At 42.6% G+C, this 12,452-nt stretch overlaps 1 protein-coding gene across 1 annotated transcript in view; it reads left to right on the top strand.

The window, feature by feature from the left end:
* Nucleotides 1-12,452, top strand: part of GLIS1 (GLIS family zinc finger 1) — a 167,562-nt gene that overhangs the window by 66,144 nt on the left and 88,966 nt on the right. Inside the window, exon 2 of the mRNA XM_088537118.1 lies at nucleotides 9,599-9,797. Within this exon, the coding sequence (XP_088393244.1) occupies nucleotides 9,599-9,797 (199 nt within the window). The remainder of the gene's footprint in view (nucleotides 1-9,598; nucleotides 9,798-12,452) is intronic.

Below are 12,452 nucleotides of genomic sequence, written 5' to 3'. Positions count from 1 at the left end.
TGTCAGAATCAGGTCCCCCAAACTAGATGCTACACACCTCGTTTTTACTAATCCTTTTTTTCCATCTAACTTGCATTAAAAAGAACGAAGTGCTTTTGAGTTAACAATGTGTCCCTTTATTTGAAGTTTACCACTTATGCATAACCCTGTGCGATCCATGGCCATTTTGTCTTTGGAGAAGTTAGCTCTTCCATGGCTTTTACTGCCTTGGAGACACTCCCAGGCCCCTAAATCCTTGACTCCAGCAATAGAACATCCTGAAGGAAATACTTTTTGTTGTGCTCTGCTGGAAGGATAGGTGCAGGGTATTTTTGTTACGCACAGTGCACTGCCAAGCTAGGCAGACATAAAACTACTTCTTGGGATTTGGAGTCTATATGTTTACAGAGACACGTGCAAGGTGCCATATGGCAGAGCCCCAGGTTTCCTTCCCTGCACATCCGTGTGTTTCTGATGTTTGGGAGAGCATATACCCCAGTGGAGTCTTTACTTGGTCTGCTGGCTAGAACTTCCTTGGAAAAGAGAGGCTAAATGAACTAAGTAAAATATAGGGGAGTGGAAATCAGAGAGTTTAAAAGTTCAGAGTTTAATAAGTAAATGGGAAAGCAATAACCCACATACAATTCACAGGAGGCATCCGCTGGCTATTAGTGAATTAAATGACTTGAGGGGAAAAAACAAAAGGAAATAAATCGACTCTAACCATGCCTGCATGGAAAGATCCTGTCTTCTCAAAGGAGTTGTGTTCAGTTTTGATGAAAGCATGTTTACAATAGAAACATTCAAGTGCCCTCCCCACAAAATGTGTGAACTTCTGTTTTGAAGGAGTCACTCTGGAGTTCTTCTAACCTACAGGGCCATCCAGCAACAGGCTGCTGTGAAAACCCTGGTGGTGTCCATTTAGAGCAGCAAAAAAGCCAAACCAAAGGGCAGGTGAGTGTGTACCAAACCCTACAGAGTTGTCTTACACCTTACACAAATGTGCACAGTGACGTTTATGCAGAGTCTGTGGTTTAACTCATCATAGTGCAGCTGGACTGTGAGAGCATGAGGTCTTGGTCAGTCTGATCCATGTGGATCAAATGCACTGGCAGCAGCTTGGGATCGTTAGACCTGTTGTTGGCATTGAGAAGCACAACTGTCTGGTACCCAGAGAGTGTGATCAGCCTCAGGGGGGTTGAAACCCATCTCTGTAGCACAGTGCATGTGACGTGCTGGCCCTGTGGAGCTCAGCAGCTGCCCTTGTGTCTGTGGCATCCTTCCTTGTAGGGGAAGGTGGAGAGAAGGAAGGGATTCAAACAGAGCTTTGAAGTGCAGGGGAAATGGCGATGAGTGGAGCAGTGAGAAAGGAGGTTGGGGGCAAGGGCTATAGCTTGGTTTACTTTTAATATGTTTGTTCTTAAGAGGTCTGTGTTTGACAAAACAAGGAAAAGCCTAATGATATAGCCTGCCTATCAGAAATATTGAGAACTAGGCCTGTTCCACTCATAGTCTCCTTCAAAAAAGGAAAAAGAAATACATCAAATTTCATTACATTGAGCTTATATCCTCCAAGTGCCCATTAGAAACCGTTTAGGATTTCCTTTTTAATTAAAATAATGGTTATTGAGCTTAGTATTTTCCTAAAGCATTTATTTTAATGTCTTTTCCCGCTGTTCCTAAAAACCATGCTGCAAGGAGGGATGGCTGACCCCAGGAAAGGCCAGATGAGCAACAATATTTGTCAGATTGCCTGGCAACAGGCAAAGGTGCTTCCAGGATGCGGCGTTCCTGGGCGCAGGGACCAGCCACGTGCCGCGTTGGCTGGAGAAGACCTTCCCCAGGTTGCCCAGAGGGTGCAGTGGCCGTTTTCCCTCTGCGCCGCGCTCTGCCCAGGGGCTTGATTTAGAGATCTGAGATCCAAATAGGAAGCCAAGAGTGCTGAGGTCCAAAACGGAGCGTAGCGAAACTCTCCTCTACTACTTGGTAGTAGGCAGTTGTTTAACTTCCCTGAGGATCACTTTGCTGTTGCCTAAAATGGTGATATTCGTACACTTGAGAGGCTGACATCGGCTAAGGCTGGGAAGTCGCTGAATCCTAAGCGCATAGCATGAGTTTTCCTGAGTCTGGGCCATGCTCCTGACTTCAACAAGTGTTGTGAGGGTCTGGAAAGCTGAGTTATATAACATGGCAAAACATTTCAGCGGTAAAAGATATCTTGTATCATTATTGCATTTTTGCTTACCTGTGTTGGGCTCTAAGATTATCTTTAAAGTATCAGGACAAAATGAAATATGGCTATATCTGTGTCCACATACATAAAAAAGAAAAACTGCAGATGTCTAAACTATTGAAATGCTTTCAAGTTAAGTTCGACTGATATAAAATCAACCTTTCTTTGGCTACACTTCCTTTGCTCGGGAATGCCAACCCTACTCCATGACTCTTTTAAAATATTTGGTGGCGTATGCAAAAAGAAATTTCACAGAATGGAAATAAAATGCAATCCAAATAATTGTTTTTAAAAATAAATTGAACATGAAATAACAAATATAGATGTAGCCAACACTTAGGATCCAGCATTTACTTAAAAGACACATGGGTTATATTTATCTTTCACAAGTTTTTAACAGGTTGATGCTCTACAATTTATTTCACTGGCTGGATTGTTTTAGTTTACAAGAATTTTCTTAGTCCTTTTGTGTTCACTCATGCATCATCGTGAAAGTAGAGAGATAAATATTTCTGTTACGGGATTCTACAGGATAATTCAAAAAACTAAGAGTAACACAATCCTCCTGTCTAATCTTATTGAATGTTGTTGGTTTTAAGCTTACAGCATTCCCCTGAAATCTTTTATAGATTCGTATCCCCCGTATCTGTTTTCAGACAGGCAGAAATATCAGCTCTGTTCTGATACACAGCTGTAGGACAGTTTGGGTCTTCCCCTGACTCTCACATACAGTATGATCTGTTCCGCAATAAATGAAAGAATGTTGGCTCTCGCTTACTATGTTTTTATTAAGGCATTGTACAAGCATTATCATAAAAAAGTGAAGCTAAGGTTCTACCAGTTGTATTAAATAGACCTTTAAATGGGAACAGCGTGTAACTGATACAGAGTGAACCTGGAATGTGGTGTGAGCTGCTCCATTCATCACGGTGAGATATGAACGCTTGTGTGCAGCTATGATCATTCAATGCTGTTATTGTTAACCACTTCAGTCGGCAGGTAGGAACCAACAGCAACCAAAGAGACGCAGAGAGCTCCTATCTTGATGGCCTTGGAGAAAAGAATCGTCTTCTTTTGCCGTCTGAAGAATCAAAGGGGCTGTGAATAACAAATGGTCAGGCTGAAAGCTCCTATCTTTGACCCCATGGGCTGCCCAGTGGACCCAGTGAGCTGCCCATTTATGTCTGAACAGTTCTAGTGATTTTTCTCTGTGGTGTGGATTTTGTTTAATAGTCACGATCCATTTAACTGCCTTCTCAGCTCCGTGCTAAGATCTTGCGTGTGCTACCTGCCCATCACAGCAGACCTGAATGATTTGTAGGTAATTCCCAGAACTAGGAGGGGATTCTGCCCATTAACACACTTCACTGGGGCTGACCCCATCCCTAGGGGGTCTCTTGCCTTCTTCTGCCCCAGGAGAAAGCTAATGGTGCACGTTGTTGGTATCAGCACAGAAATGAAGTCAAAACACAGGGAGTTTCCAAAATATACTGGGTAAAAAGTACAACTTGTGATAAAAAGATAGGATTTGCAAAGCTTTGTGAGAAAGACTGTAACCGTATACATTTCCCTCCATAAAGAAACACGATCATGCAATTTGGGACCACTTCATGTGATTGATATAAAATGTTAACGTGATTTAGAAGAAATCTTTCAAAGTCGTGTGTTAATGAAAGTCTTATACTGAAATAGAAATCATTGCAAAGGTCTCTTAAAGTGCAGAACTTTTCCCCCTGAAGGACTGAGAAGACCAAATGCCTGGTGTAGCAGATGGTGTAGATGAGCACAGAGAGGTCAGTAAGAGATCACGGCATCCTCTCTTTTGCCTCTCCAGATCAAGAGCGGAAAGTTTGTCATTTGGGCAGGGTCTGCCTAAGGCTGTGATACGATACATGGCTGAGCTCACCAGCTTACTTGTAAGGGGATTTTCCTTCTCTTGAGCTGTGTCCACAGTTGAAAAATATAGGCCCAAATTCACACCCATTCTATTAAAGGAAGGATCGTGGTTTTCACAAGGCCTAAGAAATCTGTACTCCTTCCACAGTCGTATGGCTGGATTTGCCTCCCAGCAGTTTGAAGAAGAGCTATTGTTTCTATCTGCCAGTCTCTACAGTGACACGGCTCCCCCAGACTCCGTGTTATTGTAGGAATTAGGCGCTCCCATTCACAACACAGAGCGGCATAATATGCATAAAAGACATCAGGAGAGTGACGAAAATAGTCCTTTTGTTTGGAAAGTTTTGAAAATGTTGTATTTTCATGAGTCATTTTGAAGATTCTGTTCTTTGAAGTTTTCAGTTGATGAATTAGAGCCTTCAAGCAGGCAGCAAAATGCTATACCTCCCTACTTATGCTCTTAATTTACTAAGCATATAGGACTATGCATACTTGTAGCAGTAGCTCTGGCCTTGCAGTAATGAAGATGATTCAGCACTGGAGATGCTGAGGGGGATGCGGAATAGCTGTGCGGTACCTGCTCTGCAATCCCACGTTTTGCTGTACTGGCACTTTTTAAGTTAATAATTTTCTCTTTGTGGAGGCCTTTGGTGGCCTCTTCCAGCATGGATGGTTTTCACTTGTTAGAGAAAATCTGGTAGAGAAAAGTTGGTCTTTCACTAGTTTCACGTGATTCATCCGGCTGCCAATAATAACGTTCCATTTCTCAGTGCAGTTGTGGTAAATTTTGGACATTGCATCCAAACAAAACCGAGAATGGCAAAATATTTTTAAAAAAGAAGTAATTAAAGAGAATGGAGCAGTAAGAGAAAAAAAAAGCAAATGACCTAGTTTGGTTGTCGCCACAAAACCCACAATGCTCAAGGGATATCTAAATATGCTAGGCAAATATTTCAAATCTATCTCTATTTTGAATGTGAGTCATTTCAGTTATACATCATTTCAGTTATTTGTTCATTGTCCTTTATTAGGTAAACTCCAAAGCACTGCAGCATATGTTTGTTGTTGAGTAATTACCCTTTCCATAAGCCCTTGCCCTTCTCTATCTCCAGCCTTAATGGTCAATGTTACCAGTAGGAATGAAACCTTCCTGAGCAGTAAACAAGATGTTCCCGGCGGAAGGAGAAAAATATATTGCCCTTTAGTAGAATTGGGTTTAATACTGATTTTGTTGTTACTTGGACAGGTTTCTATAAGTGTGAGTAGGTTTTTGGCGGGATGGTGTTTACCCCTAGCGAGGAATGCAGGGCTGGCTCTGCAGGCCCTGCCTGGTTGGTCCTTCCTGAGGTGTGCAACCCTACGGCAGTCAACGGGCCTGATTCTCACTTAACTATATAAAGAAATCAAGAAATAAATCAGGAGAACTCCCTCCAAGTCGCCCACCCCAGAATGAAAGCTGCAAGATATCGAGAGCTGAATGAACTTGATTACTCATATGGAAGGAATTGCCTGATTGCAGCCTTCGCACACTACTGTGTCAGCCTCATCGGTTCGCTTCGTAAGCGTTTAAAGATACAAATCAAAACTGCTGGACAGAAAAAGAGAAGGACAAAAGTTACACTGATGGATTCCACTTCATGAGATCCTTCTGGAAACCATTCCACTTTTATTAGATTTAATTTCCGTAAATTAGGATTAGGTTTTGTATATGGATTTATGAAATAACAAGGGTTTTCCTGAAGGCCGAGTGAAGGCTGGGATGGAGGGGGGCTCCTTTCATCTGTTGCTGGTAACTTGGAGTGCACAGGTTACAGGACCCTAGATACCGGTGAGGAGGAGATCTAATTCCAGACATGGAAAATGCTGAAGTCTCCTGTATGCCAGCAAGAGATATTAATATTGTACAAAAAAAAGCTTGTTGTCAAAGGGCCACATTCTGGTCTCAGTTACACTGGGGTAAACCATGCCTTTTTAACCTGTTTTGTTTTGAAGGCAGTGGATTTGTGGTCACTTGAACAGCTGAATGTAGGCTCTCCTTGTCTGTGTTTGGAGATGATCTCTTGCTCCTTATTTCAGTTTGCTCTGGGGGAAAAGGGAGACCCGGATGATGGTACTTGCATCTGAAGAGTAGGTTCACATGAGGTGTTTAGTGCCTTTGTGGATAGAAAGTGCATTTTCTGATCTGACAGCTACAAGAAAAGATAATCGTTCTTGACAGCACAGGGATAATGTTTGTGTTATTCTAGGAAATCTCTGTCTTCAAACAGGTAGCCATGTGCACTGCTGTTGATATTGCTGAACTTTGAGCGGAAGCTTAAAGTTTCTATGTTTTTATAATGTGATAAAATTGATAAAATGTATATTTAAAAAGACTGGAATTAATTTCATGCTTGTATCATTTGAGAAATGAAAGGAAAAAAAAAGATAAGTGTTTTTACTACTGGTTCAGTATAGACATAAAGCATTTTTAAAAATTTAACAGCGCTCTGGAGGGAAGATAGACCTTGAATATTGGCTAATTGACATTGCTGATAGAAAAAGTGAGGAACCGTGAATTGGGTCCTGTAGGTATGACTGATTTACTGGCACCTCTCAGTGTTGTGGTCTATACCAGTGTACAGAACTTTTTTTCTTTGAATAGCTGAAGAGTGTATTTTCAATGGTCACCTTTACATGTGACTATTATACTGTTTTGCTAAGGCAGATATTAGCACTGAAGTGAGTTAAATTATCAGGGTTAAAGCCAGAATAGGAATGGAATAAAACCCTCTGGAGTCGTGGACTCCATAGCATATAATATTTATGTCATAATTACAACCAGGACCGCGCCGATCATCACCAACACCCGCTGTGAGCTGAAAACCATCCAACATGATATTCTTAAACACTTACATCCAAAACCACCAAATACAATTGACTGCCTTGAGCTGGCCAGAGGATGCTGCGCGTTTACACAGCTTCTTTGTGTCTTCAGGGCCTTCCAGAACAGTCGCAGAGATCTGTGGATTGAGGTCTCAGAATATTAATCTGAAATAATGAAGACGTACATTAATTGCCATGAAAAAGGCTAATGGCCTATTTTGTATGGTTTAGTACACATTTGTATTTCTCATTAAACTCTCATATATAATTCCTAAAAATCTTACAAGATCTCTTTATGTATATGAAATAATACTGGCCTGCACTTCATAGGGCTTATGACAAATCTTAGTATTGTGATTGGGGCTTGGTAAAAAAACACATAAATGTGTTGTTTTTTGAGTTTTTGAGATTCTGGCTTCTTAAACAAAAATCAGGAGATGTAATGCATAAGCCCAACACTGAAAACTTAGCTGGAAACAGGGAATTCTATTCTAGAAATGTCACAATGGCACCTCATGAGGCTAGTAATTTGGGCGTCCCATGTCCCTGCTCTTTTCCATGGCTCTGGATCCTTGCCTGGACTGTGTCTTCGTGTGCCGTGGGCTTCCTTGCTGCTGGGGAACCTGCTGGGGAGGCCGTGGAGCCCAGCGAGAGGAGGAGAATGGCCTTGGTGCAGTGAGAGCCCTTCCCCAATTCCTCCAGTTACCGAGGGCTTATTCTGGGCTTTCTTCCACGGTCACCAGTTTTTCCTTATGCATATTCACCCCAAACCTGCCTGCGGTTGTCATCGCTTTCAAAGCACTCCTTGGTGGTACTGGTGGAGGACCACAGCAGCTCAGGGATTCCCATTTGCCTTTTGTCAGCCACGGGGTTAGCTTTGCATAAGAGGAAAAGGGGGTTCGTGTTAAAGACGTCTCTGCTCTGAGAAGCTGTGCTAAAGCAATGGCTTAGTCTTATGTCATGAAAATATCATTAACTGAATACAGTGATACTTATGCAATTATGTAGTAGTATACCAACTTCAATATCTACAAGTTCTGCGTAGTATCACAAATGATAAAGGTAAAACGATAGCAGTTGTGCCCGGCGTGGGAGGGCCAGAGCTGAGGGCAGTGTGATGAGGTGTGATATTTTGTGATGAGGATGTTGGTAAATCATATGGCTGCTCAGTGGGATTAATTTCACCAAACTACTGCTGACTGGAAGTGAGATGCCTGATTTAATCATCTTGGTGCCTTCTGTAGTCAAGGGAAAGAGGAAGGCATGTCCCAAAGGTGGTTAACCCCGTTTTAGATACCTGTTGTCAGGTGCCTTGCCTGAAGGGCCTAGGCCTTGCCTGCCAAACAGGCAGTAAAACCTCAGTGAAATGAATCCCGCCTCCTAACACCCTAGTGAAGAACAAGCCTTGGTGCTAGTGAGAATCAGCGATTTGCATAAAACTGGGCATAGGCTTCCTCTTCGGTCACTTTGTCATCACTTTGTTTTCTTCCCTGTGCGACAGTAGGTGCCTCCACAGCAGGTGGGACAAGTCAGAGCCACCCAGCTCTGCCACGGCCAGCAGCAGCCCCGCGTGCGAGGGCGCAGGGGTGGCTTTCCTGGGCCCTCTGTGCATGCTGAGCAAATGTGCTTGCCGTTAGCTTCTGGAACCATCGCGTTTTGTCACCATGAGAGAAAACAGACTGGGGGAGAGCTAGTATTTTGAAAGCATGACTCAGATCCAGTAAGGAAAATGTTGGTAAATAACTACTGTGACTCTTCTTGTTAACCTTTGAAGGCTGAATGGCTTACAAATACTTTTATACGTGCTCATCTCTGAGGATTTGAGTGGTTCCCTAAAGACAATGAAATAACCAAATTAAATGGAATTGTTAGTGTTTCACCAACACAGATACAAATTCACAACTCCAACTTTGTTCTCTCTTTTAAGCTCAATTATCCTATGCTGGATGTAAATGTAAGAATACTGATGTAGCACTGCTCTGTTTTGCCAAATCTGGTAAAATTTAATATTCACCGGTGTTATACAGTGCAGAATCCATTATTACATTATTAGCATCATCACTGCTATCGTCATTTATAATAATAGCCTATTTGGAGAATGCAGTTAAATGTATACGTTGAAACAAAAATAGTTCTTTTTTTTTCTCACATTGTTGACCTGACAGTAATGTTAAAACATGCCCACCTAAAGTCATAATCACCAAAATGATAATCTGTGAAGAAAAACGTGACTTATGTCATGGTTTTCAGACTTCCTCTCACTGAAAATAAAGACTTCTAAAAAATAATCTTCTAAAATGTCCTTCCTCAAAATCTAGCACAAGCAAGGCTCTACCACAAAAATACACAGAAGGAAAGGAAGCTATTACATTAATTTTTTTTTTTTAGTTAGAGTATGGAGTGCAAAACAGTTCCATAACTTGGAGAGAGAAATAAACAGCCATAACTCACAGACGCAGATTCTTTTGGAATTAATTTTTGCTTCATTGTGAAACTTTTCATTTCCAGTGCCATGTCGTTTACAAGAATTTTACAAGGAGATCCGAAGCAAGCAGCCTACAAAGTAGTAATGAACATAGACGGTTCTGGATTAGAGGCTTATTGTAATTTCCTCTATTTTTTTGACAGTGAACGGTGGCTACAGTCATTGTAATCTGATCTCAGAGAAGAAGAACGTGATGGACGTGGAGGTGACGAACAGCTCGGTGCCCGTCTGCAGACAAGGTCTGTTCATCCACGCGGGGAGCCCGCTGGTGCGAGACCACCCGCTGTCCTGTGAGAGGCTGCTGCATGTTGGGCAGCTCAACTTGGCACACTCGGACATCAGGTACCTTGCAAGCTTTACAGCCTCATACACTTGGCCCTTCGGGATTGCTTCCCTGTTGCAATCATTTCCCAGTAGCACCACTCTGGGTATAAACCTGTGTTTTCCCTTTCCCTGGGTTTTATCTTGGGACCAGATGGAGGTGCTGCATTTGGAAGAGATTTGGGGGGTTTTACTTCACTTTGGATGTCCTTCTAAGATGCTCACTGAGCCACAAGGCTCATTTGCAGGTTCTCATTGCAGGGAGGGAAGTGCAGCCATTGGGCTCGTGTACCCAGCCCGTTGTCGCAGCAGTGCCAGGGGAGGGTCTCCAAAATGAGCTGCAGCCTCCTGCCCTGGAGCTGTGATACAGCTTCTCCACGGGGACTGCTCCAGCACTCTCAGAAGTCACTGAGAGCTTTGCCAGGGACTTAAGTAGGATCAGCCTTGCCTCCTCTGTACCTCCACCAGCCAGCCCAATGCCCTGTTGTTTCCAAATAGTAGCCTGCAAGGCAGGGATGCTACTCCCAAACCAATGGCTCCCATATGGCACTTTGGCATGCCCCCATCAAACTTACAGGAAGCCAGTGCCACTTTTATTTCTACAGCATTTCCTTTAATGAAGGACTCTCAATGTTCCCATGCAGCCACATCCTTGGTATTTGCTTTTAAGGCCATAATGTGAAAATTTGGTCTCTGGTTTTGATATACATACTGTATTTGGATCTGCTATGAACAGAATCTCTATTTAAACATTTGCTATAAATTAATTATATGAAAACATAGAACTCCATTATTTTTTGTTGTTGTTACAAATTTAACATTACCAGATTTTAAACAAATACCCTAAACAGACATCCATTGTGAATAGAAGCCTGCTCCAAATTAAAACCTGTCCATCTATTTTAATTACATTGCTTTTTGGCAAGGAATACAATATGGAATGATCTTGACCTTTTTGAAGAGCTGTAGAAAAGAAAAACCTCAATAAAGTTACAGCCTTTATCTTAGATACTTGGAATAATTGGCAAGCTCTGCCTAGAACTATCAAGCCTGAATTTCCCTAGTCACAGCAAGAGGAAATGTGGACTATGGAAATTTGGGCTTGGAATTCTGGCTGTTTCTGATTTTATTATACATATTTGTGCCTTGTTTACCCTATTCCATTTATTGTGGTGTAAATGCACAGATGCAAACATCTGCATTTTCAGAAAGAGAATGCACAGCAATGTAGCAAGGAAGTGGAAGGAGCTTTGGGTTTGTTTGTTTGTTTGTTTGAAAGGATGCGTTATGCCACATAACAAAATATTCTGCTGTTGCTGCAAAGGTAGGTGGATGCTGTTACTGCTGCATTTAAGTCTGCTCCCTCCCAGCCCCTTTATGGCTTAATATGGGACTAGCAGTTATCACCCTTTTTTTTATTCTGTCAGTGAGGACAATTATGAGACAAAGATAATTAGGGCAGGAGCAAACAAAAGGAGGAAGAGAGTAACCTGCTTAGATCTTTTTGAACCTTTTTGTAAAATCTATAATGAGGAAATGACAGATACCTGCCTACCAGGGATCACAGTACCCACCCTCCGAAATATGAACCTCTTCCAGCCCCCATTCCCAGAACAACATAAAGGATTGTCTGCTGCAGAACATGAGAGCCACTGGTATGAAAAAGTAGCAGGTGATAGGCTTAATTCCTTTCCTTTTGCTGGATAACACAGTCTAAATCCTTGAGGCTCTGCTACTTCCTAAGTAATTGTTTGGAAATATTGGGGAAATATTCAGAAGATACAGGATAGGTCCCTTCTGTGGCTTGTTTGTGTGTCGCACAGGTCATGCTCTGCTTATGTATCCACCTGGCTAATATTCTTTTCATCCCATCATCATGGGATTTACAGGGTAATGTCAATGCCCAGCTCTACTCTATGGACCAGCCAGGCACAGTGTCTAATGTTAGCACTGTGTTGCTCTGGACATATGGTCCAGAGCCAAAACCTTAGCACGGGAGAGAAGGTGGTCAGTAGCTGGAATGATTTCTGTTCAGGGAGTTTGTGATGCCAGAAGTTCATGACAAGCAAGTAACAGAAAACATGGTCTTTGCCTGAATATTTGGGAACACGAGATATAACTGAGGAGGGCTGAATGTGAAGTCACTGGCAGCCAAGGGTGCTCTTTGCCTCCCTAGATTTCAGCTTTTGTTAGAAGATGTGTGAGTGAAGGAGGGCTGCACTGGACGACAGACACCTGAGCACGATGGGGTGGAAAGTGCAGGCTCTGCTTGGCACATGGTTCTACCAGGAACCAGACAGAAATAAAAGGAGGTGTCAATTCCAGCAAGCCCTCTGAGTTGAGCTTTGAAGCACTTCGCATTTCTAGGATGTGCAGCATCCAAAGAAAACCCAAACAAACCAAACAGCTCCCCCAGCCATTGCAGAACTCCCTCAGGATTTGGGGTTACGGTTGGCTTTGTGCTTTTATCCCTCAGTGGACTAAAACTTGTAATCCCCTCAGCGTCTCTGAATCACTTTCTCTCAGAAACTGTATTTCAGGGATGACTGCCTTAATCCAAGAATCATGACCCGGCTTCTTCCCGTCCCGTTTTCCCCTCTCAGTTAATAGCTTCTGAGTTTTGCAACGAGACTACCACTACATGCTGTCTGCGAATGAGATGTGTGTGGGACTGGA

The sequence above is a fragment of the Tinamus guttatus genome, unplaced genomic scaffold (assembly GCF_059628265.1).
Source record: "Tinamus guttatus ecotype Peru unplaced genomic scaffold, ASM5962826v1 Tinamus_guttatus_pri_ptg000044l, whole genome shotgun sequence".
NCBI classification, from domain to species: Eukaryota; Metazoa; Chordata; class Aves; order Tinamiformes; family Tinamidae; genus Tinamus; species Tinamus guttatus.
The sequence above is the reverse complement of the archived record's forward strand: the minus strand, read 5'-3'. Positions and strand labels throughout refer to the sequence as shown.